We start from the raw sequence: 20,659 nt of genomic DNA on the forward strand, positions 1-20,659 counted from the left end.
TTGAGATATCTAATATTTATTTTTATTTTTTTTTGATATGTTGTACTATACACAGAACTTTAACACTATTAAAATCTAAATGGAACCTGTTCACAATCATCATAACAACAAATAAAAAGCTTCAGTCTGTGTATGAATTATTTCCCACATGTGAAAGTAAACAAAAAACACACAACTGCAAATAAATAGCATCAATTACAAGAAATTACCCTAAACTCAAGTCAGTGAAGAAGTCAGCTACACCTTAATTTATACATCAGCCACAAGTATTGCAATCGGTAGAAGATAATTGTGATGACTTGTGTGAAAATCCATTAGGATGATGTTAATGGTGGAAAAAAAAATACAGCTCCACAGTCACACGCAATCACTTCCTCATCATATATGCTAACTGTGCATCCACCTACTAGCTACACTGGTGACATTTTAAATTACCTACTGTGCTGTTGATGGACTTTTCTACTTTTTGCACATGATTTTATTGTCTAAACACATGGCACCTTTTTGCAAAATGTAAACTATTTTTAGTGTGCACTTTTCTAAATCAAATGCTGCAGGAACACTGAGGTTCTATCAGGGATAAAAGGGAAATAAGCAATATTTTCTGAATTGTTAATTCAGATAAATAGTTTTTTAGTTATCTCTATCCAATCAACTTTTAGTTGTTTTATGCTATAAATACGGTACTACTTCCTTATATATAGTACAGTGCAAAGGTTCATCTCTTGATGACCACCACTACAAACTTAAACGTAAACAACAAAAAGCAAAAGCAAGATCACAAAGCAAGAGTCCTTTAGGAGGTAAACATTACACACTGTATCTCCAATCGCATCAATCTTTTAGATCTTGATTGTTACTGGTGCTTTTTGTAGTCTTTCATTATCATAACAGAAAAACATAAAAGAAATCAACACATTATCAGCTTTGACAGAACCCCCAGAAACACAGCCGCACATCTAACAAGAGACTCAAAATGAGGCTCTGCACCGTAGATGCGCAGTATTTGTAACTCCTTGAATATTCGTCAGTACTTCTTGTTACTATACACTGCAATTGAATGTAAAGTGCACACAGACTCACATGTACGTTATCAGCTACGTTTCATTCAAGCTGTAGAGCTCATCGATTTTGAAATTATTTTAAAGAGATGGTGTCTCTGAATGCTTCATGATCATGAACAGTGGTACACTTCTAAAAGCTCATTACTTGAATTTTTCTGAAGCAGCTGGCGCGACCTTACATGATCATTTCTTTTGGAGTCGATTCACGTTCAAGTGACTTTTACCATCAACCAAAAAATAAATGTTGTCTGCAGAGTTCTGCCAATCTCAGAGTAATAAAATCATTAAAAAGAAAGAAGGAAAACAAAGAATGCTCTTTCAGTACATTTAAACAACAAATAATAATAATGGATTGCATTTATATAGCACTTTTCAGGGCCCTCAAAGCGCTGTACAATTCTACTATTCATTCACTCTCACATTCATACACTGGTGGAGGCAAGCTACAGTTGTAGCCACAGCTGCCCTGGGGCAGACTGACAGAGGCGAGGCTGCCATATCGCGCCATCGGTCCCTCTGGCCATCACCAGCAGGCGGTAGGTGAAGTGTCTTCCCCAAGGACACAACGACCGAGACTGTCCGAGCCGGGGCTCGAACCGGCAACCTTCCGGTTACATGACGAACTGCCAACTCTTTGAGCCACGATCGCCCCACAAATAAACAGTTTCTATAGAACCTGAAAATAGTGAATGGCATAAAGCACTGTCAACATATGCTACACTTACAGATCCTGTCCCCACATCAATGAGTTCTATTGTTACTCAAGTAATATGCACTCGTTTCATACTTTACAAAAAAAACGTAAAAATGAAAAGGGATGGCATGTTAATGTTCCTATCTAAAAAAAGAAGAAGAATGACGGGAAAATATAAGATTAAAAAAAGAAAATCAGCATCCAAGCATTATGAGATCACTTCAACATGCTTCAGAACCCTGTATGTGTGACCAACACTACATCCCTACCAATGTATTTCCCATTTCCAAGCCCTTCTCTTTCTACTACTTTCCTAAGTTTATGTGAACCGTCACCTAGGGAGGCTAATGCAGACAAACACACTTTAAGTACACATTTACTCGCTGAGCTGACACTATATGGTTTCACTAGATTTACTGATATTACAGTATGTGAACCTAAATGAGATTAACTATGTTTCTGAAAGCACATTAATGTCTCCTCAGCACAAGGATGTGCTAAGGGCTCAATAAAAACGGATAAATTATCTGCACAGGCTGGTCATCTGGGCACAGTGTTAACAGGCAACATGCATTTTTCTGCTTCTTTTTACTAAATATAAAACAACGGCCCAGTACAATCTTTGTGTTAAAGATAAACATGTAAAAGAAAAAATAAATAAAAAGAAAGGAATCTGGATTACTACTTTATTATAGCATTAGTGTTTTATCGGCAGCTGGATGATTTAGCACGGTGTTCCTGGGCTTAATCACACACATCATGTTTGACACATATATACACAGGAAGACAAAGCAGACTGGCTGAAAGAAAAGAAAAAGAAAAACAATGGCCACTACAAAGCTTCCGATCTCTTCTTGTCCTTTGTGTACATCAGTAGAAGAAGTCATCTGCTTGGATTGGCAGATGACGCGGTAATAACAACCTGTCACCATCACACGTATTTGGTTGAGCTCCTGTCATTTTACAGTTTTTTTTCTTCACCAGCGTTGCACCATCGCGGTCTGTTTAAGCCAGAAAATCCACAAGCATGAGATGGAAGTTCAAACAAAGTCGTGTGTTTCTCTTAGAGGTAATGTTTCTGCCATCAGTCGAGTCCCTTTTGAACCAACAATGCAGAAGTAAGATGCACAGATCCTACCATAGGAGGAACATGCACAGATACTGTACATATTCAATTTTCGCATTTATAAACCCTTGGTTGTTGTTTTTTTCCCTTTGTGCCTTTGCCAGCCTTTAATTTTTCTTCCTCTGTTGCCACTCTGGTCAGTTGTTGGCCTCAGTACAGGTGGCATGGAGGAGACTGTGTAGGTGGGGTTAGTGCTACTGGATTTGACAGGCTGTGGAGGGAGCAGCCTGGCAGCACATACAAGTGGGGTTGACTGCTTTAGGAGGGATCAGATCCAGATCCTCATCATCAGGAATCTCATCAAGTCGGTAACCGTCCTTCAGGAGCTGGATGTTCAAGTCCTGGTTGATCTGCTGTGAAACCCGAAGAAACAAGTATCAGGCATCAACTTTCTATGCTGATTCTAGAAATATATAGCATAGATCAATAGAGAGAAAATAAATCTTTGTAGTCTAAATTAATAAAAAGACACACAAAGCAGAAATATAGCAGAGTACAGAGAACTTACTAATGTAATGGCTTGAGTCAAGAACCCCAAAAATATAAATAATTTATATATTTATTCTACTCTAAGTGGAAGAAATGAAAAGGAACAAATCTATCCGGATGACAATTATGGAGAAGTCATTACAGGTGAGTGTGAGTGAAAGATCGAAGACGCCAGTGTACACTTGAATGGACGCACATACGCACAGACATCTGGTGTGACAAAGGAAGTGTGTGATCACATGGCGGTTTTCGTGATTTCACCACACGATGCTGTGAAACAATATAATATGTGTATAAATACCTGGTCCCTCAGACATCTCACCTCGGCTGAGGAATATCCTGATGAGGAGTATCTGGACATGTCAAAGTCATCGTCACTGCAAGACACGACATCAGTGGTTAGACATTAAAAATGGGGTGGGGGGGCGTCGATGAAACAGTAAGTTGTAGTGATAATGAAATAGTGGGAATTGAAGCCGGTCGCAGCAGTTGCAGTAACAAAACAAAACTCAGTCTACTGATTCATGACTGCCCGTATCACATTTACAGCCTCTATTGGGGTTATTTATTCTCCAGATAAAGATATTTAAATTTTAAGACTTGCAAACCTCCACAGTTCCACTAGAAACTCAGAAGCTATTATCCAGCATAATGCATGCAGTTTACACTACCTGAGCAGCACTTCTCTTTGAAAAGGGATTATATTAATTAAAGGTGTTATATTCATCTTTCAAAGAAAATCTGAATGTAACCTTTGAAGGGAAACACAAAGTGGTGAAATTTCCAAACTACTGGACCTCACAGAAACATTTTTTCCTACCGTAGTTTCATGTTAAACACTCTTAGTTAAGACAAAGCTGTCGTAAAAAGCTTATTACAGCCTGATGAATGTCACTCATGCACGATGAGATATGCGCTCATGAGATCTGATCATTAGCATAACCAACGCCTCCATAACTACTCTATATTTAGCAGAGTCAGTGGAGGCTTTAGAGGACCAGAAACGATTAAAAATGTGTGTTTGATCAGGGCTGTAGTGAGAAAAAGGAACTAAAAGTGTTAATTAGAATGTGATACAACATCTTTGGTAAGTGGTCCGTGACTAACATGAAATTTATCAAATGACGGAGATAAGAAATAACAGAATATTATAGCCTGCATTAGGTTGTGTTAAAGTGTTGAGTGATGCTGGACAAACAACAGCAGAACGACTGTGAGGCATTTGGCTGAGAGACTTTTAGGAAAAATGACTGTATCATGTATGTGGCAATGAAAAAATATGTAATTAAAAATAGTAAATTAAATTTTCTTTCATTTCTGTATCATATTTAAGCTCAAAATGTATTCAGACAAAGGTTTTGTCTATTTTTGTCCTGTTGCCTTCGTAGAGAAAGATGATATAGAGATATAGAGAGAGTAAAACGGGGAGACATTGAGTGAAGGACGTGTACATGAATCTAAAATGTGAACAATGAACAAATGGGCATCCCGCGAGGCTATGAGTCAGAGAAAGCTTGTCAGACAGAGTATATGATGCAATACATGATGTAAGCTTTGTTGGCTATCAGAGAGCTCGTTTTACAAGAGCGGGTTTGCCACATGTAGCAACACAAGGGGGTGCGAAGGGTGGGACTCATCTGTGTCAAATACTGTCCTGCTGGCACAGGGTGGATGTGAGCGCTCTCTTTGAGCTGCTTTTGCCTGTCCAAATCCTCACCCCGCTATCCTCTAATCCGGAGCCCTGGGAGAGGCTTTGCCCCTTTTTAGGATACCGGCTGTTAGGGACTCTCTCAAGTTACTCTTTGGATTAATATGCCGACGTGACAGAGAAAGGCCTACAAAAAATACAAGTTCTACAAGGCAGTTGTATTTTTAGCTCATCTGCACTCTTCCTAAAAATCTGTCTGTAAAAAAAAATGATTTTAATTAAGTCGACGTGACAACATGTACGGTACCTACCTGTCTGTGTCCAGCGCTACCAGAGGCTTCTCATCTGGGCTCTGGTCTAAGGAGGAGTAGCCTTTGTTTGGCACCACCAGCCTTCAAAAGAGAATGGAGAAGAGCACACTTCTATATTAGAAGTAAACTTAAAAAAGCAATCAGCACATGTCCTTCACATTTGTGAAGAAATCTAACACAACATTACCTGCAATACCTGCAAATGTAAAAGTCATAGAATCAAATAACAGCATTTGATATTTGTGATATGTATGCCATCCATCCACCATCCATTCCATTCATTTCCCCCTAAAAAGAGGCTAATCTGTAGCTTTCCAACTGCAGGCAGTGCCAGATTATCTTTCTGCCTGAGAGAATGTGGGTTAAGATCAGTGGGTAGCCTTTCTTATAGTTCCACTAATCCACCAGGGAGTGGGATTAAACAGATGCGACAGTAATACTGCGGGTTGCACTTGTTTCACTCACAATGTTTTAACACTTGTATCAGCCTTCCCACTCACAAACCACCAAATTTGCCTTTGCTAAAAAGCCCAATTGCATTCTGCTATAGCATTAAGGAGTCTGATGGCATCCAAAGCAGCCCTGCAGCAAATAAAGCCTTTTCAGAGGACGCACAGTCCTCATGTTTTGCATTTCAGGAGCTTTGAGCTTCAGACCTGAATGGGGAACTGAAGATAGAAAAAAATGCTAATGAGCGCAAAGTGTAACATTTGTGGCTGAGCGGGTCAGAATAACAGAGAAACAAACAGGCAGTGGAAGCCGCTACCTTGTCCTGGCATTCTTCTTGGGTTGTTGATTGACAGGACTTCCCACGGTGCCATTCTTCACCGATCCCTTCCTGGCAAGGTCCCTCTGTTTCTCTGGGCAACCACAGGATGCGAGGTCATCAGTAAATGCACCAATTAAGCTAAAAACACTGGCATTGTTCCTTGACTGTTTTTTTTTTTTTTTTTTTTAAATCGAGTTTCCTGTTTTCATGTCAAAATTGCTTTATCCAAATGCAGCCTATATAATACAGTATGCCACAGTGTAGCGAACCAAGGCTACTGTGCGGTGCAAGGTCATTTTAATATGGCATCTATTAGGACTGTCCCATATCAGCCAAGTTTTGATTGGTTGTTTAGCCACAAAAAAAGAAAAAAACATCAAGGTCAACAAGAAGAAGTGGCAACACACACAGCATCCGTTAGACAGCTGGTCTCTGAAGTTATTAGACAGTAAGAAAGACTGAAAATAATAAGGAAAATAATTTCATTGACATCCAGTATAGATAAGAAATATCACATGGTGCTTGATGTTTACGGCCTCATGTTGACTTTGGATGACACAGCAAAGCAAACCTGCATACTGTGGTATCCCACAGCAAAGGTAATTGATTTCTAAATGATAAACATGAAGACATGTCATGCATTGATTTGCGGTGTGTTGACTACAATACCTATTTGGACCTGCAGCGGCGAGGGCTTGTAGTTCATGGCCACACTTTCTCCCTTAGTGTCAGGCTCTGCCTCTGAGGTGGAAGATGCTGCGGGGTCCTAGAGAAAAAGAAAGATGTGTTAGGTTGTGTTTCTTTATTTATGACTGGCATTTAACTCTTTACTGTAGAGGTATGTGAGACTGAACAAAGTCCAGTCAACTCACTCAGACGAGAGTGATTGTCTGATTTATTACTAACCAACAAAGCTGGCAAATCAGCCTGCTTTAGAACCTACTCGGGTAAAGCACCCTGGAAAGTTTCCTGCAGCCTTCTATCGCTGCTTGGATTGCAGCATCAATAGGCTTGAGTGTTCGGCCTATGTTAGCAGCTCTCTCTTTCATGTGTGAGCAAGTGGTGATTGCATGGGGAGTTGGCTGTGGGAGAACAGAGGGGGTTGCTGTTGAAGCCACGCTTTCGCCAGATTGAGAGAGGGGAGGTAGGCCGCACTTGGCCTCCTCTCCTCACAGAGCTGCACATTATGTTGATCCCACAGGCCTCCCCTTGTTGCGCTGTGTGGGACTCAGTGGGCCACATGAACGAAGGCTACCAGGCATTTGGCTTTCGATAACTTTGAATACTCTCCAGAGAAACGGGTGCTATATTTAAAAAAGGCTTTAAGCAAATAAATATCTGGAGCTGAAATTTGACACTTTAAGTTAAAAAATTCATACCAGTGGTGTATCTGAAATAGCGTATGCTCCCTGTCTGAATATGCTATGACAATTTAAAATGAATAAGTAGTGGTGGATGGCTAAAACACTTACAGTACTATACCAGTTCAGGTCAATTCTAAAAGACAAATAGAGCTGATCTGTAATCATTTAGCAGAGACAGTAAATAGATTACTGTTCCTCTCGGAGAGGACATGATGCTGCGTTTTGCAATTGTAAAGAATGCAAACCAGAACCGCACCAAAATGTAATGGGTTAATATTTTTAGAATTGCTGAATAATAAAAGAGATGCTTTGCAGTTACATATCAGTCTGTTTATGGGTGAAAAAAGCTGAGTAAGCAGACAGTGCTGGCAATTATGTAACATTAGATAAGATAAACCTATTGTGCCTCATTTAAGGAGCACAGTATTCATCTACAAATTATATACAGCCAACAGTTTTGCATTTACAGTAAACACGTCTGCATTTTATTTATATATTATGCACTCTGTGCCAGTTGGACATGTAGAGCTCCAAGGACAGTAGAGCAAAGTCGATGATCTTCTGTGCTGTGTTGACGACTCTCTGGATTGCTGTCTTTTCCTGAGCAGTGCAGCTGGCAAACCTCACTGGGATGTAGCATGCCAGTGCACTTTCAATAGAGCATCTACAGAAAGACAAACAGCAGCTCTGTCCTCTGACAAGTTACAATTATGACCTCAAGAAAAAGATAAGCTGAAAGATAAAAAGCTATTTTCAACAAGTGACCCATAGCAGGTAGCTCTGCATGTTTGATTGAGGAGTTTTTACACTGGATGCCCTTCCTGACACAACTCCAAAGGGGATTTGTGTCTCCTCCCAGGATCAAACCAGGGATCTTTCACATATTAGACAAATGTGAAACAAGTGCAGCCCAATGTGCTATGGAGCCACCCGCAATGTATGTTAGATCCAAATTCCAAACAACTGTAAAACAGAGTAGTTTGTGTGTGCATTTTCAGCAGCGCAACCATTAAAACAAAAAACAAAAAATCATGAAAACTGCAATAGTGGATACGATACACACATTAAAGGAGGTTGTGAAATCACAGCACACAGATGAGGTATTCCCACCATAACAAGCACAAATATCTTCTGTTCTGTGACAGGCCCGTCCCTTAGAACCTCAGGCTTACCCACCGGATTTTTACTTTGCTTCTTCGTGCTTTCCTTCCACTACAGAAAGATGCTGTGATGTTGTACGGTCACACCGCCTGTCAAATAAATCCTTTTGAAATTTTTCAGCAGAGCCTGCCAGTGAATAATGAATAGGATTCGGTATTAAGCTGTTTGTGACAGAAATTCCTGCCACTTCTTAAAAAATAGGACAGCACAATTACAGACGGCAAGTAGCAGGTACCCACGATAAGCAAGTTAAAACAGGCCCTGGAATATGACAACCCAGAACACCTTGTATTAGGTAGAAAGTTGGCCCAAAGAATTGAATTTAACATTTCCAAACCCAAATGATAATCAAGCCATTGTGGAGGATATTAGGTGGCAATGAGATGCAATGAGATGAGATTAAATTGAACTAGACCTTATAAAACATGCATTAAGAGCATAGATATTCCCCAAAGACCCTGTATTGACTGCTGACAACTACTGATGAAAGATCAAAGGATGATCTATGACACTTGGGGCATTATATTTATTTATATGTATGACAATAAAACATGGGCCATCGGCCTGACCTTCATCGTGCATTCGCATACACATTCATTCACTCTGTCGTCCTGCTTGCAACCTCTTTTCTACCTGTGATGATGAAGTGCCACAAGGTTGCTGACACGGCATAAGCACCAAGCGATTGCTAGGATTATGCATCACGGCCATCCACTAGCCAATAGCAGCTAAGACTGATACATCAGGTGGCCTTTAAAACAACTGAATGCTTTCCTTATGCAAGGCAGTGATGACTATATTGCTGTCTCAGTGCGTTGCAGGGAAATCTTCCATAAATAGATGTAGCCTACAGTAATCACTGTCAGATGTTCTTGTGCTGAAGAGCATAAAAGGGAAGTTCTCAGGGAAGTTGCTTTTTTTTCCCACTGAAAGAAAAAATATCATATAGAAAAGGAATTAAACGGCTCAAACTTGAGTATTAATCTGATTTATTTGTGTGAAACAGAGTCCTGACAAAGAGGCAGGTGCCATGAGCATTCAAGCATCCCATTCACAATGAAGTTATTAGCATTAAAATGCACGGCCATATGTGGCTCAGTGGCTGAGATCGTGAGCTGAACTATAAAATAATATTTTTAAACCCACATCGCCTTTTACAGTTGAAAGATGAAAAGGAATACACAATGTGATTTCAAGACTTTTAGGGCACGTGCTGACCAACGCCACTGTATGCACAGCCTAAGCAGGGCCATCTCTGATTCAGCTTCACAAGGAAACCTCTCTGGATCAAACACGAGTGCAGACGGATCTGATCTTAACACAGCAAGGTGATCGCTGCTGCACAAAGCAAACGAGACTTTGTGAGGGAAGCCTGTTCTTGTGTGATTTCCTCAGGGGTAGTAAGGCTGGAAAAGCACGGGTATAATGTGAACAGTATGACTTGGAGCACTGCTTTTGCCTAACCCCCTGAGGCAAACGCTTAAAAAGAAAAAAGAAAGAAAAAAGGGCAGCTGTTTGAGGCTGCTTTGTTTCACATGTGAAGAAGAAGGCTTCTGTGTTAGTAATATCTGGCAGTGATGTACTGTTGATATAAAAGCACTTAAAAATGAACGCAAAACTGAACGCAGGGAATGAGGCCAGTTGTTCAATTTGTCAATAGTGACCACGACTTATTTCAAATCTAGAGAGAGAGAAACATTATAAGCAGAAGGAAACGGTAATGACGTAAGTTGCGGGTACTGAAGTAAATCCATTTCAATTTTTTCTGACAGGTCTCGAAACTTGTCAGTGGGTAAAATATGCAGGGACTATCCTCTTACTTTGGGCCTGCTCGAGCCAACTATTACCACACTTCAGTCCGCAGTATGGGTATTCACGCCATTTGGACTCACCCATCCCGACCCAAATAAGACGTCACCAAATGACGAAATGTGAAAACAGTGAGCTGTGTCAGCTATTGATGTAAACAAGCGCATACTGACGTGAATTTGAAAGAATCACGATTTCTGCAAAGTGCGCAGTTTAATTGCTTTGAGAAAAAAAAGTAACGGCTTGTTCATCTATCAGTTATTACATGTAATGCTAATATATTTATCGTACAGAGAAACCAACAGACGCGTTCCTTTCCTTTCCATCTATAGATGGTCGATTTACACCCATCCCACAGAGCCAGCTTGTCCCAGAGCTCCAAATTTTTATCGGCTAGCTCAGAGGCAGATTACATGACACGGCTATCACTATAAAACCACACAGGCGACACTAAAACTTGCCCTTTTGCCTACATTATAAACTGATTTGCATGAGATTTGTATTTTGTTTTTTGGGTGGGGGGATTTGTCTTTCAGAGGCTTACCAGAGGCTGTGTCTCTCCGTTAACTGGAGGCACTTGGAACCTGTCGATTTCTTCCATCATTTTGCCAAAGCGTCGCAGAAAACGATGCAGGGGTTTAAGCTGTACGTCGAATGTACTCGAACTATGCCAGGTTTATGGTGGTCGGCAGTCGGCATCCTTCGTTAATCAGCATGATAGCTGCTCGTTTTCTTCCATCCTGACAGAGGTGACTCGACAGCAAAACAGCAGTACCGCCCCACTTCCGGGTCTATAAATTATTCAGGCAAAAACCGTCCAATCAGAGATGAGATCCCCACTGGAACTGCGCCGTGAACCAAATTCGTTTTTTCAGTTAGAATTGCAAAGGCAAGCATACGTGCGTTTTTGTGTTTTTTGTTTTGTTTTGGGGGGATTTTGGAGGGGGAAGGGTGTTTGTTTGATTTTTTTTTTTTTAATATAAAAATACACTTGTTTCCTTTCCATAATAAACTCTCCTTATTTAGTATAATTATGTCAAAAGCATTCAGACCACTTTTTTTTTCCTTTAGCTGATAAAATTAGAATAATACTGCTAAAATAGTTCACTAATAAAAATGTTCAAGTGTTGTCTGAGGGACTGAACACATCCAGCAGTCTCCGGCTCTGCGCCAACCAAAACTGGTTGTCTTGACAACCTATATACAGCAGCAGGCTACGAGCAGACAGCCCCTTGTTCTTTCTTTCTTTTCTATTCTTTTTTTTTTTTAGCTTTTAACTAGTTTAATTTTGTTTTGTTTTTTTCTTTCGAACTTTCTAAACTAGCTTTAAAAATCAAATTGAAAATGCCGGTGCCTAACAACAACGCAGCGTTTGCAAGGAAGGTAAACGTCAGCTCAGTTTAGCTGGCCTGAATTAGCTAACTAGAATATTCATGGTGTAGCTTCACGGATAAGTAAAGCAATTGTTAAGGACCTACTGTAATATAACCCACCGTATAGCTGATTGTTGGTTATTTTCGCACAGGGGTCAAACGTTCAGAAGGTACCTGGAGCAAAGTCAACGAAAGCTGCCACTAAGAAAAAGGTGGGTGTGTTTATTGGATAGGTTTTGGCGTTTGGGTGACGGAAAGAGAAGAGTGATGAATATACTATATCATAACATAATGTGATTTTTATTCATAAATGTCTTCTCTATGCAACGTTACAGGATGAGGAAGAGGCTGTGGAGACGGGGACTGGATGGGAGGAGTGGTCTCAGGGGAAAGCCCTTGTGAGGCCTCCAGATCAGATGGAGCTTACTGAGGCTGTAAGAGAAGGATGGAAATACTAATTTCTCAGGTTTAAGACAACCATGTGGGCTGAACTGAAGAAATTTGCGCAGACTTTGATGCTGTTCTTTATCATTCAGTGCCTATATTAAAATTGTTAGCTATAATTAAATTCATTGTCCTTGTGTTAAGGATCTCTCTATGTTGATAATGAATAGGAGCTGAAGGAGGACATCACAAGGATTCTGACTGCAAACAACCCACACGCCCCTCAAAATATTGTCCGCTACAGCGTCAAGGTAAAGAAGCTAGATCCAGATGGAAAAATCAAAATCACTGTTTATAGATGCAATGAAAGTATACAAAATACAGATTAAGATGTGGACTGTAGACTGATGATTGCTTCACTGTGAGCCTCTTACGTTTAGCTTAAGAATAACTTGTTTGCCGCAAGTGTTATTTGTTTCATCTCAAATAATTTGATACAATCTATGCAGGTAGTCCCCATGCATTCGCTTCTCCTCTCTCTTTTAATTTATAACCAGACTAAACAAGCACATTTCGTTTCTCTCAGGAGCGTTCCTACAAGCCTATCAATGTTGTGGATCAGATGGCGGTTCACTGTGTTTTAGAGGGCAGCCTTGTGCATCAAGACTCTGAAGAGGCTCGTAAACTTAGAGTCAAGGAAGGCTTAGCTCAAGGTATTTACTGAAACATCCTACAACAGAGGATAATATGTATAGATTTTGCTCTACTTTATATATATGATGTATAAGATAAGTCAAAAAGTCTTTAACCACCCTGTATTTCTTTATATTTTGCAAGGGGGAAAAGACATTAATTGAACATTTATTGAAAAGGAAATGGAAATACATTATATACATATAGTAAATATAGCAGTAGTAGTAGTAGCTGTAGTAAAAACAATACTGTATTTAGTACAGTATAGTAATGGACTTCCTCCATACATAGTGTTGACGATGTCACCAAAAACTTTAAAACTGGGATTCATTACTCTATAAAACCTGTTTCCACTGATTTTTAATGCAGTTCTTGTATAAGTTGCTCCCCAGTTCCCTTGTGTTGTTAAAATGGCTTCTTGACACTTTCCACTTGTCCAGTTTTCTCTGATTTTTTTAAGGACACACTGCACACTATGCTGAGATATGGCAAGTTTTTAGCTCATACCTATTTTGGAAAATATTGCTTAAAACCACTTTAAAAACTTATGAGAAAGTCTGGCTCATTGAAAAACAAAATATAAAGAAATGACGGTTGCTTTCACTCTGTAGTCAAAAAAAGAAACAAACCCAAAAACTAATGATTTATTCTCAGAATTTGTTTTTGTTGCCTGTAGTGTTATATTTTCCCCTCTGTTGTAGTTGACACTTGATGCCTCAAGGTGTCGCTTTTGCCTTGCAACATAAAATGTGAGAAATACCCTGTTTCGCAAAAAGTGAGATCCCAATAGTGAGATATCAGAGATATAATAGATTTTTTTTATGTGTCTAGAGATTGCAACAGTTGATGCCACAGCAGAGTCTGAAGAGGAGAAAGCAGAAGCCTCGGTGAAAATTTTTTATAAAATAAATCTTTTCCTAAACTTAACTCTTTAAAGCGTAAATTAGTCAAAGTTTGACTTGCGCTACAAATATCTGTTTGTTGGTTTTCCACAGGTTAATCCTATAGTGGATGGAGGGGATGTGGAGGAAGCTGCCGATGAGGACAGACCAGACAGTGCTGTCTCCAGAATCAACAAGAAAGAGCCAAAAGTGACTAACCAGTTTAACTTCAGTAATCGAGCCTCTCAGACTCTCAATAATCCAATGAGGGTAGGTAGGAGAGGCAAAGCCAGTATTTTGTGCAATGGTTGAAGTATTTGCTTTTAATAATAAAGTGCATTAAAAACAGTTTCAATGAGTAGATAGAGAGATTAACATAAACTCAAAAGTTTCAGTGAAGTCATTCTTAATTTCCTTGCAGGATAGAATCTGCCAGACTGAACCTCCTCCACGAAGCAGCTTCTCTGCTACTGCTAATCAGGTACTGGATTCCCTGATGTGATCAAAGGATATGTTTAGGCCACATTTGTTTTCTCTCTGTTGAGCATCAGCGAATATTTGTTCCCCTATCATTTGATGCTAATAACTCTGTTATTGGCAGTGGGAGATCTATGATGCATACGTGCAGGAGCTGCAAAAACAAGAGAAAAACAAAGAGAAGCAGAAAGGCATGCACTCACAAAAAGATAATGGCAAAAGCAAAAAGGTGATGCTGATGGAGACTCAGGTAAGTTGACGACTGAAAAACTTTACAGCCTAAACTCAACATGCATCTAATATTTGTATTTTAGCACATTTACATTTAATATGGTTTACACATTCATTTAACAATCAAAAAATCTGGGAGGTGACACAAGGTCCTTAGGGATTTTTTCAGGAAGGGCATCCGCTGCCACGGTAACCCTTTGGGAATAAAGGAGCAGACAAAAGTTGCTTTATCTTGCTGCCATACAAACCATGTATATAACACCATATTAATGCATTACTAAGGGTTTTCACTGAGCTACTCATAAAACAAAATCACTAAATGACACCATAATTTTTATGTTCTCATAATAGTCATGTTTATTGTTTATTGCATGCTTTTGCAATGTTTTCATCCAGTGTAATGTCACATTTCTGTTATAGAGTGAAGATGTCACCAAATGGACCATGGCATCAAAGATCCTTGAACGAACGATCAGTCAGAATACATTTGATGACATAGCACAAGGTTTGTTTTGTTATTGTACATAACAGATAAAGAACAATGAACTACAGCCTGATTTCATAATCAAGCAAGGACATTCTCATCTCTTTTCTTCTCCTCTAATTTCTCTCCTTCTATACCGTTTCAGATTTTAAATACTTTGAGGATGCCTCTGATGAGTTTAGGGAGCAGGAGGGAACCCTTCTCCCCTTGTGGAAGTTTCAATATGACAAAGCCAAGACACTGTCTGTCACTGCCCTCTGCTGGTAGGTTGACTCACTGGCTCTGGAACGTTACCTCAGAGAGATGACTGGATTTCAATGATTGTTTGTTTCCTCTGCTGGCATGATACTGAGTCACCTGTCCTTAACAGGAATAATAAATATCAGGACCTTTTTGCTGTGGGATTGGGATCATGTAAGTTCAAAGGCAGAGAGCTGTTAGTAAGCACCTCATCTGTCACCGTCTTAGACAACTTAAATTTATCTAAATTGTGTTTTCTTTCTTTTTTAAACAAATGCTGTAAATTAATAATCTATCTTTTTTTGCAAACCACTCACTTGTGTCCCTCTCTTGGCCAGACAACTTCAGTAGACAGGGATGTGGCATGCTTCTCTTCTACTCGCTGAAAAACCCTGCCTTCCCAGAGTACATCTACCCCACCAGTTCTGGTGTCATGTGCCTCGACATTCATGCACAGCATTCCCACCTGGTGGCAGTGGGCTTCTACGATGGCTGTGTGGCTGTCTACAGCTTGAAGGAGGAGGGACAGGAGCCTGTTTACAAGAGTACAGCCAAGACTGGCAAGCACACAGATCCTGTCTGGCAGGTGCGAGTGGATGGCATGACAGTGGTGGATAGGGTGACAGAAATTCAGGATGTGTGCACTGTTCAGTCTAATTTCTATCACATCTTTGCTTACTTTGTGTCCACTTATGCATTTTGCCATTTTGAGAGCTGAAAATAGCACTAAGAACAGCCTACTTTCACTCATGTCATTCATGCTACTGCAACCCAATACAGTGTACTTTTTTTTCTAGGTCCGCTGGCAGAGTGATGATATGGACAACAACCACAATTTCTATTCTGTGTCGTCTGATGGCCGAGTTGTGTCCTGGACACTCGTCAAGGTTAGCCGAGGAGATATACATTTTGTTGCCGTATTATATCTGTAGCTTGCACTCAAATTAGGTTCAAATTTCTCATGTGCACTGCACAAAAGCAGTTTGCTTTGGCTTTTGTATTTGTTTAAATCTAAGGAAGAATCACTGTGTGTTTACATGATTGCAGAATGAGCTGGTTTTCACAGACATCATCAGACTGACACTGAATGGTGCAGTTTCTGAGGGCACAGAAGGTGCACAGGCTCCCAGCATTGGTAAAGCTTCACTCAAATATAGTTGTTACTGTATTGATGGTAAAAGAATGCAACATTCTTTCAGTCTGGTATATCAGGGTGGTGTCTGTAATAACGTGTCTAAATAAGGTCCTTAACGTTCTTTTTTCACAGCGTCTGGTACATCATTCGACTTCCACAAACAGATTGACTACATGTTCCTAGTTGGAACAGAGGAGGGAAAAATACACAAGGTATGTATCAAGGATTTCATGCAGGTTTTGTAGCCACATGGCTAAATCCAAGAAAAAGGCCAGATTTTGTTCACTGGTAAATGTGACCTGCTTAAAACATTGTTTAGAGAGCTGTGTGCGTGCCAACCTTGTCAGTGCTCCAAGATAATGATTGTTGAATGAAAATGACACTTCCTTCCAGATTCTCACCAGAATCACACCAGAGAAGGACTTTGGTCACAGTTACTGGAGAGGTGTTGATGGGCGCACAAGCTAGTAAACAACGGTCTGGAAAAAGGTTGCGATGAAAACTAGAAAAGGGCAATTCTCCATTTTACAACCCACATAACATGTTTCAGTAAAACTACTTCAAGATAATAAGAGGTAAAAATCAAATTTCCATCTAACCACCATATTAATAATAATCAGTGTATTATGTTTTGTAACAAATAAAAATAAATATATTCTTATTAACATTAATCTTTTATGGCAGTCCCTTGGTTTTTATGTTAAAAGGGTTACATATTAACTACAAAGCATCACCTTTTTGCATGGTTATTGTTTAGAAACACCATGCTTTGGAAATTGCGTATTGTTACATTGACCATAAAAGTAACACCTATTACTATAAAATTGTTCAGTTCTTACCACAAAGCAGATTCAGACACAGATATTAACCTAAAACTGACAAAATAGCTTTAGAATTATTCAGCTCATTTAACTATTTTAAAGAGCCATAGCAGTGGTTTTCATTAGGTATGAATCAGTAAACGTACACATTATAGCTGTGTGCGTCTATAATGCATACATTATAATTCATATGAAAATCAGATTATAAACCTTATTGCTAAACAAAGTTTATATGCATAGATGAAGGCATTCTAAGGTATTGTAATACGTGCTACACCCTGCTATCATTCTGATCAAAGGTTGCGGTAATTTAGTTTATCTTGCTGTTGTCTGTCTGTACAACTCTTAAGGATAATCATGGCTTTACACCATCTGCCCCTATCTGTTCTGAAGGATGGTTTCTCATTTTGTTCTTGGTACACTTGGTGCTCAGGAGTAAACAACTAGACATTTGAACATGCAATTTGTTTTGTGACGATTTGGGAACTTCATAGACTTAATTTTAAGCAGTTAATGTCTCTCCTTAAGAAGAGGCTCTCTGTCCTCTTCAGACAGTTTAAGTAGTTTTGGGCTAACTGCCTCTTTCCTCTGTCCTCTATGCTGTTCCCCTGCATGGTTTGGTTGCTATAGGACATTTGCCCCCCGAATGTGAGGTGAGCTCCACTGGCAGGGGTATAAACCACTGCAGGTGGTCAGTCATCCAGGTGAAAAATATAGTGTTAAATAAATTAAATGAATGATTCTTGTTGATTTTTGTAGGGAAAATAAATACAAGTTTTCTGATGCAATCTTTCTCATTATAATTTTATTCAGTTTAACTTTGGTTTCAAAGGTTTCTACCCATTGCCCGTAAAAGGCTGATGGAGTATTGTCATCACCCCACCAGGCGGGCAGGTGGCGTGGACACCTAAGTTTGTGAATGTGATAACTTGAGAACAAGGTGACATAATGTCGGAGCTTCAAACTGATATCATAGGTGCATCTACTAAAAATTATGAGTTTGAGAGGTCAGAGGTCACCTTTTTTGAAAATCTTGTGAATGCGATAATTTCAAAACCCATAACCCTGAAGGTGGGAGATGAACATTTTTTGGCTTGGAACCACAGTTTTAGGACATCAGTAAAATGTTTTCTCAGTTTGAAACTGTTTTTTCAGTTTTCCTGGACCCTGATATTCATTTATTAGCACAGAACTGTTTAAACACTTTAGATATTAATGCAAAGAGCAAAAGTTGATGAAAATTAACATAGTGGGAAGTATCTCACATTGCCATAAAGAGAATGCAGTGTGATCATGTATGAGGATAATTTGTCATTTCTCTGTAATTACTCACACAGGCTTGTTCCCATGTTGTTCAGAAGACAGCATTGTAAAATCAAATTATTTATGATAATAAATTATTAACATTTGATCCTGAGTTTGATCCTGATCCATAAGTAAAACCAGCCATTAATTTAATGTACTAGCTGGCTGTGTTGTACTTTGACTTGATTGAATTTTTTTTACAAATTATAACACGAACAATAAGTACATACATAATTATATCCTCTACATTTTGGTCTGTACACCATGTTTCTCACCTTCCTCTCTTTGCAGACTTGCCAAAAAAAAAACATGGCCTGTATGATAAAATATGTTCTGTCTCCTCAAGCTTCAAAGGTGCAGAGCCCCAGAAGAGGACAGATTACAAATCTTTCACTTAGCTGCAGGTCAACAAACAATCTACCAGCGCTCAGAAATTCAACAGTTTTACCAACACCCTATAAAGCTGGTTTTATCCCAGATTGTCTAACCTGTCCTGTCTATAAATCTGCTGCTATTCGGCTCTTTTTAAATTCTGTTCTGTCAATGCCAAACATTGAAAATCTAAAAGGTAATTCAAAGTTGAGCTAAAGTAATTATTACTCTAGATTAAAACAAGCTATTGTACTTGAAAGACTTTTTATATTAGCTGTCAGTGAAAAACTCTACCCAGATATGTAAAATATTCTCAAAGAAATATTCAATTTTAGGTTTTTCATAATTTCATTTTAGAAATGTAGCTCAAGTCATGGACATGTTGAAATATCTCGACAAACTTGACAAACATGGAGGTACAGACTCTTCACATGTTAAGTACATTGGAGACACCAATCAGGTATATGAATCCTTAAAACTACCACTTTTGAGTAAGGAAATGTTTACATTTTAACAAAATCAAAATATTGAAATTATTGGCTTTAATTAGATACCTTTATAGTAATGCAGTAAGTTGTTTTGTAGTTGTCTTCTGACTATTCAACAATCCTTCAGCACAGTCTTGTTATTCAAACTTTGGTATCTGAAGTTGGTGATGTCAGACAATGAAAATACTACATTTTATTTATACCGTATATGTGGCCCAAATTAAGACTTTGCCTTCTTTTCTCAGTGCTCTAAGACTTACTCAAGCCAGTTTCTGGAGACCTACGATGCCCACAGCATGGCGGTGGATACCGTAAAGTGGAACTACTTCCATCCAAAGGTTTTCGTCTCTTGTAGTTCAGACTGGACTGTCAAAATCTGGGACCATACCATCAAGTAAGACTCAAACAAAGTAATACTGTGAAAGATACTTGCACCAGCTGTAAATATGACATCATTTGCACTGTAGACACTTTACACACTGTGTCTGATCTACTGGGCTTTACGGACAATAATTTGAAAAATATCAAGTGATGCCTTGTTGATGCCAGAAGAACGAACAGTAACTCAAACAATCACTCACCCGTCACAACCAAGTTATTTGCAGTTGATGCAGTTGGGCTAGCAGCAGCAGAAGAACACACCTCGTGACACTTCTGTCGCCTAACAGCAGGAAACTGAAGACGACATGATAATAATCTCATTCATCCTCATTCTTCTTCTAGCTGAAGGAAAATATATGAGACATTCTTTTGTTTAACAGGAAACATATGTTGCAGTTAGTTATAGAGTAGCAGTACAAGTAAAATCTTTATGTCATCATCCTTAGCAACTCTACTAATTCGCTTAAAAATATCTATCTGTGTCTATTCAGTGAAGAAGGAAAAGGTAATTATCAGTCCTACAAGCTTTTTGTATTGCATATTAGTCTTTATTACCTCCTTATAGCCATCATGGCCCAGCATCATTTCCTGACTTTATTTGACTAATCCAAAGTGCCTCCCACGACTTGCCAACACAGGCTGCTTGAATGAATAATGATAGTAATCATCAGCCCATTATTAGAGATAGGGCTTTCAAGTATGATTTGCAATAAAGTACCCTAAAGATACAAGGGACATTGTTTTCTGGAGAAAAAAGATATGGCTAAAACAACTTTTCGTAAACTCTACCACATAGGTGGGAGGTGTGGGAGCCCTGCTTTTGCTGAGGCTCATCTATCCTGTGAAACTGTCAGAGATGTCATTAGCTATTCCCAAATGAACTGAGGTCCTTGTCGCTATATAAATGTGATGCATCAAGTCTATTAATCACATAAAAAGTCTGCAAAATATGCACTTTT

At 39.1% G+C, this 20,659-nt stretch overlaps 2 protein-coding genes across 5 annotated transcripts in view; one reads left to right on the forward strand and one right to left on the reverse strand.

Annotated features, from left to right (window-relative positions):
- On the reverse strand, nt 1-11,989 carry fam219aa (family with sequence similarity 219 member Aa). Of its 4 annotated transcripts, none has more exons than XM_085456174.1 (6): nt 11,929-11,989; nt 6,771-6,867; nt 6,099-6,192; nt 5,333-5,413; nt 3,675-3,750; nt 1-3,237 (listed from the first exon to the last, which is right to left on the reverse strand). In XM_085456174.1, the coding sequence occupies exons 2-6, from the start codon at nt 6,805-6,807 to the stop codon at nt 3,079-3,081; spliced, it is 447 nt and encodes a 148-aa protein (XP_085312300.1). In that variant the 5' UTR covers nt 6,808-6,867; nt 11,929-11,989; the 3' UTR covers nt 1-3,078. The 4 variants fall into 4 exon arrangements, with proteins under 4 accessions (XP_085312300.1, XP_085312299.1, XP_085312297.1 ...); XM_085456173.1 differs by lacking the exon at nt 11,929-11,989 and adding an exon at nt 10,980-11,312 and having other exon boundaries at nt 1-3,234; nt 3,696-3,750; XM_085456171.1 differs by lacking the exon at nt 11,929-11,989 and adding an exon at nt 10,980-11,312.
- The window catches only part of dnai1.2 (dynein, axonemal, intermediate chain 1, paralog 2), a 16,439-nt gene continuing 7,406 nt past the window's right edge, over nt 11,627-20,659 (forward strand). Inside the window, exons 1-17 of the mRNA XM_085456162.1 lie at nt 11,627-11,818; nt 11,961-12,020; nt 12,144-12,242; nt 12,423-12,503; nt 12,779-12,905; nt 13,717-13,772; nt 13,881-14,036; nt 14,188-14,247; nt 14,368-14,493; nt 14,895-14,979; nt 15,104-15,221; nt 15,329-15,372; nt 15,537-15,784; nt 15,996-16,085; nt 16,246-16,333; nt 16,466-16,545; nt 19,565-19,713. Coding sequence (XP_085312288.1) covers nt 11,780-11,818; nt 11,961-12,020; nt 12,144-12,242; nt 12,423-12,503; nt 12,779-12,905; nt 13,717-13,772; nt 13,881-14,036; nt 14,188-14,247; nt 14,368-14,493; nt 14,895-14,979; nt 15,104-15,221; nt 15,329-15,372; nt 15,537-15,784; nt 15,996-16,085; nt 16,246-16,333; nt 16,466-16,545; nt 19,565-19,713 — 1,706 coding nt within the window. The 5' untranslated portion in view covers nt 11,627-11,779. The remainder of the gene's footprint in view (nt 11,819-11,960; nt 12,021-12,143; nt 12,243-12,422; nt 12,504-12,778; nt 12,906-13,716; nt 13,773-13,880; nt 14,037-14,187; nt 14,248-14,367; nt 14,494-14,894; nt 14,980-15,103; nt 15,222-15,328; nt 15,373-15,536; nt 15,785-15,995; nt 16,086-16,245; nt 16,334-16,465; nt 16,546-19,564; nt 19,714-20,659) is intronic.

Source organism: Copadichromis virginalis, linkage group LG5, assembly GCF_057382275.1.
Source record: "Copadichromis virginalis isolate Kocher_CV1m ecotype Utaka linkage group LG5, C_Virginalis_male_GT1.1, whole genome shotgun sequence".
In the NCBI taxonomy this organism is placed as follows: Eukaryota; Metazoa; Chordata; class Actinopteri; order Cichliformes; family Cichlidae; genus Copadichromis; species Copadichromis virginalis.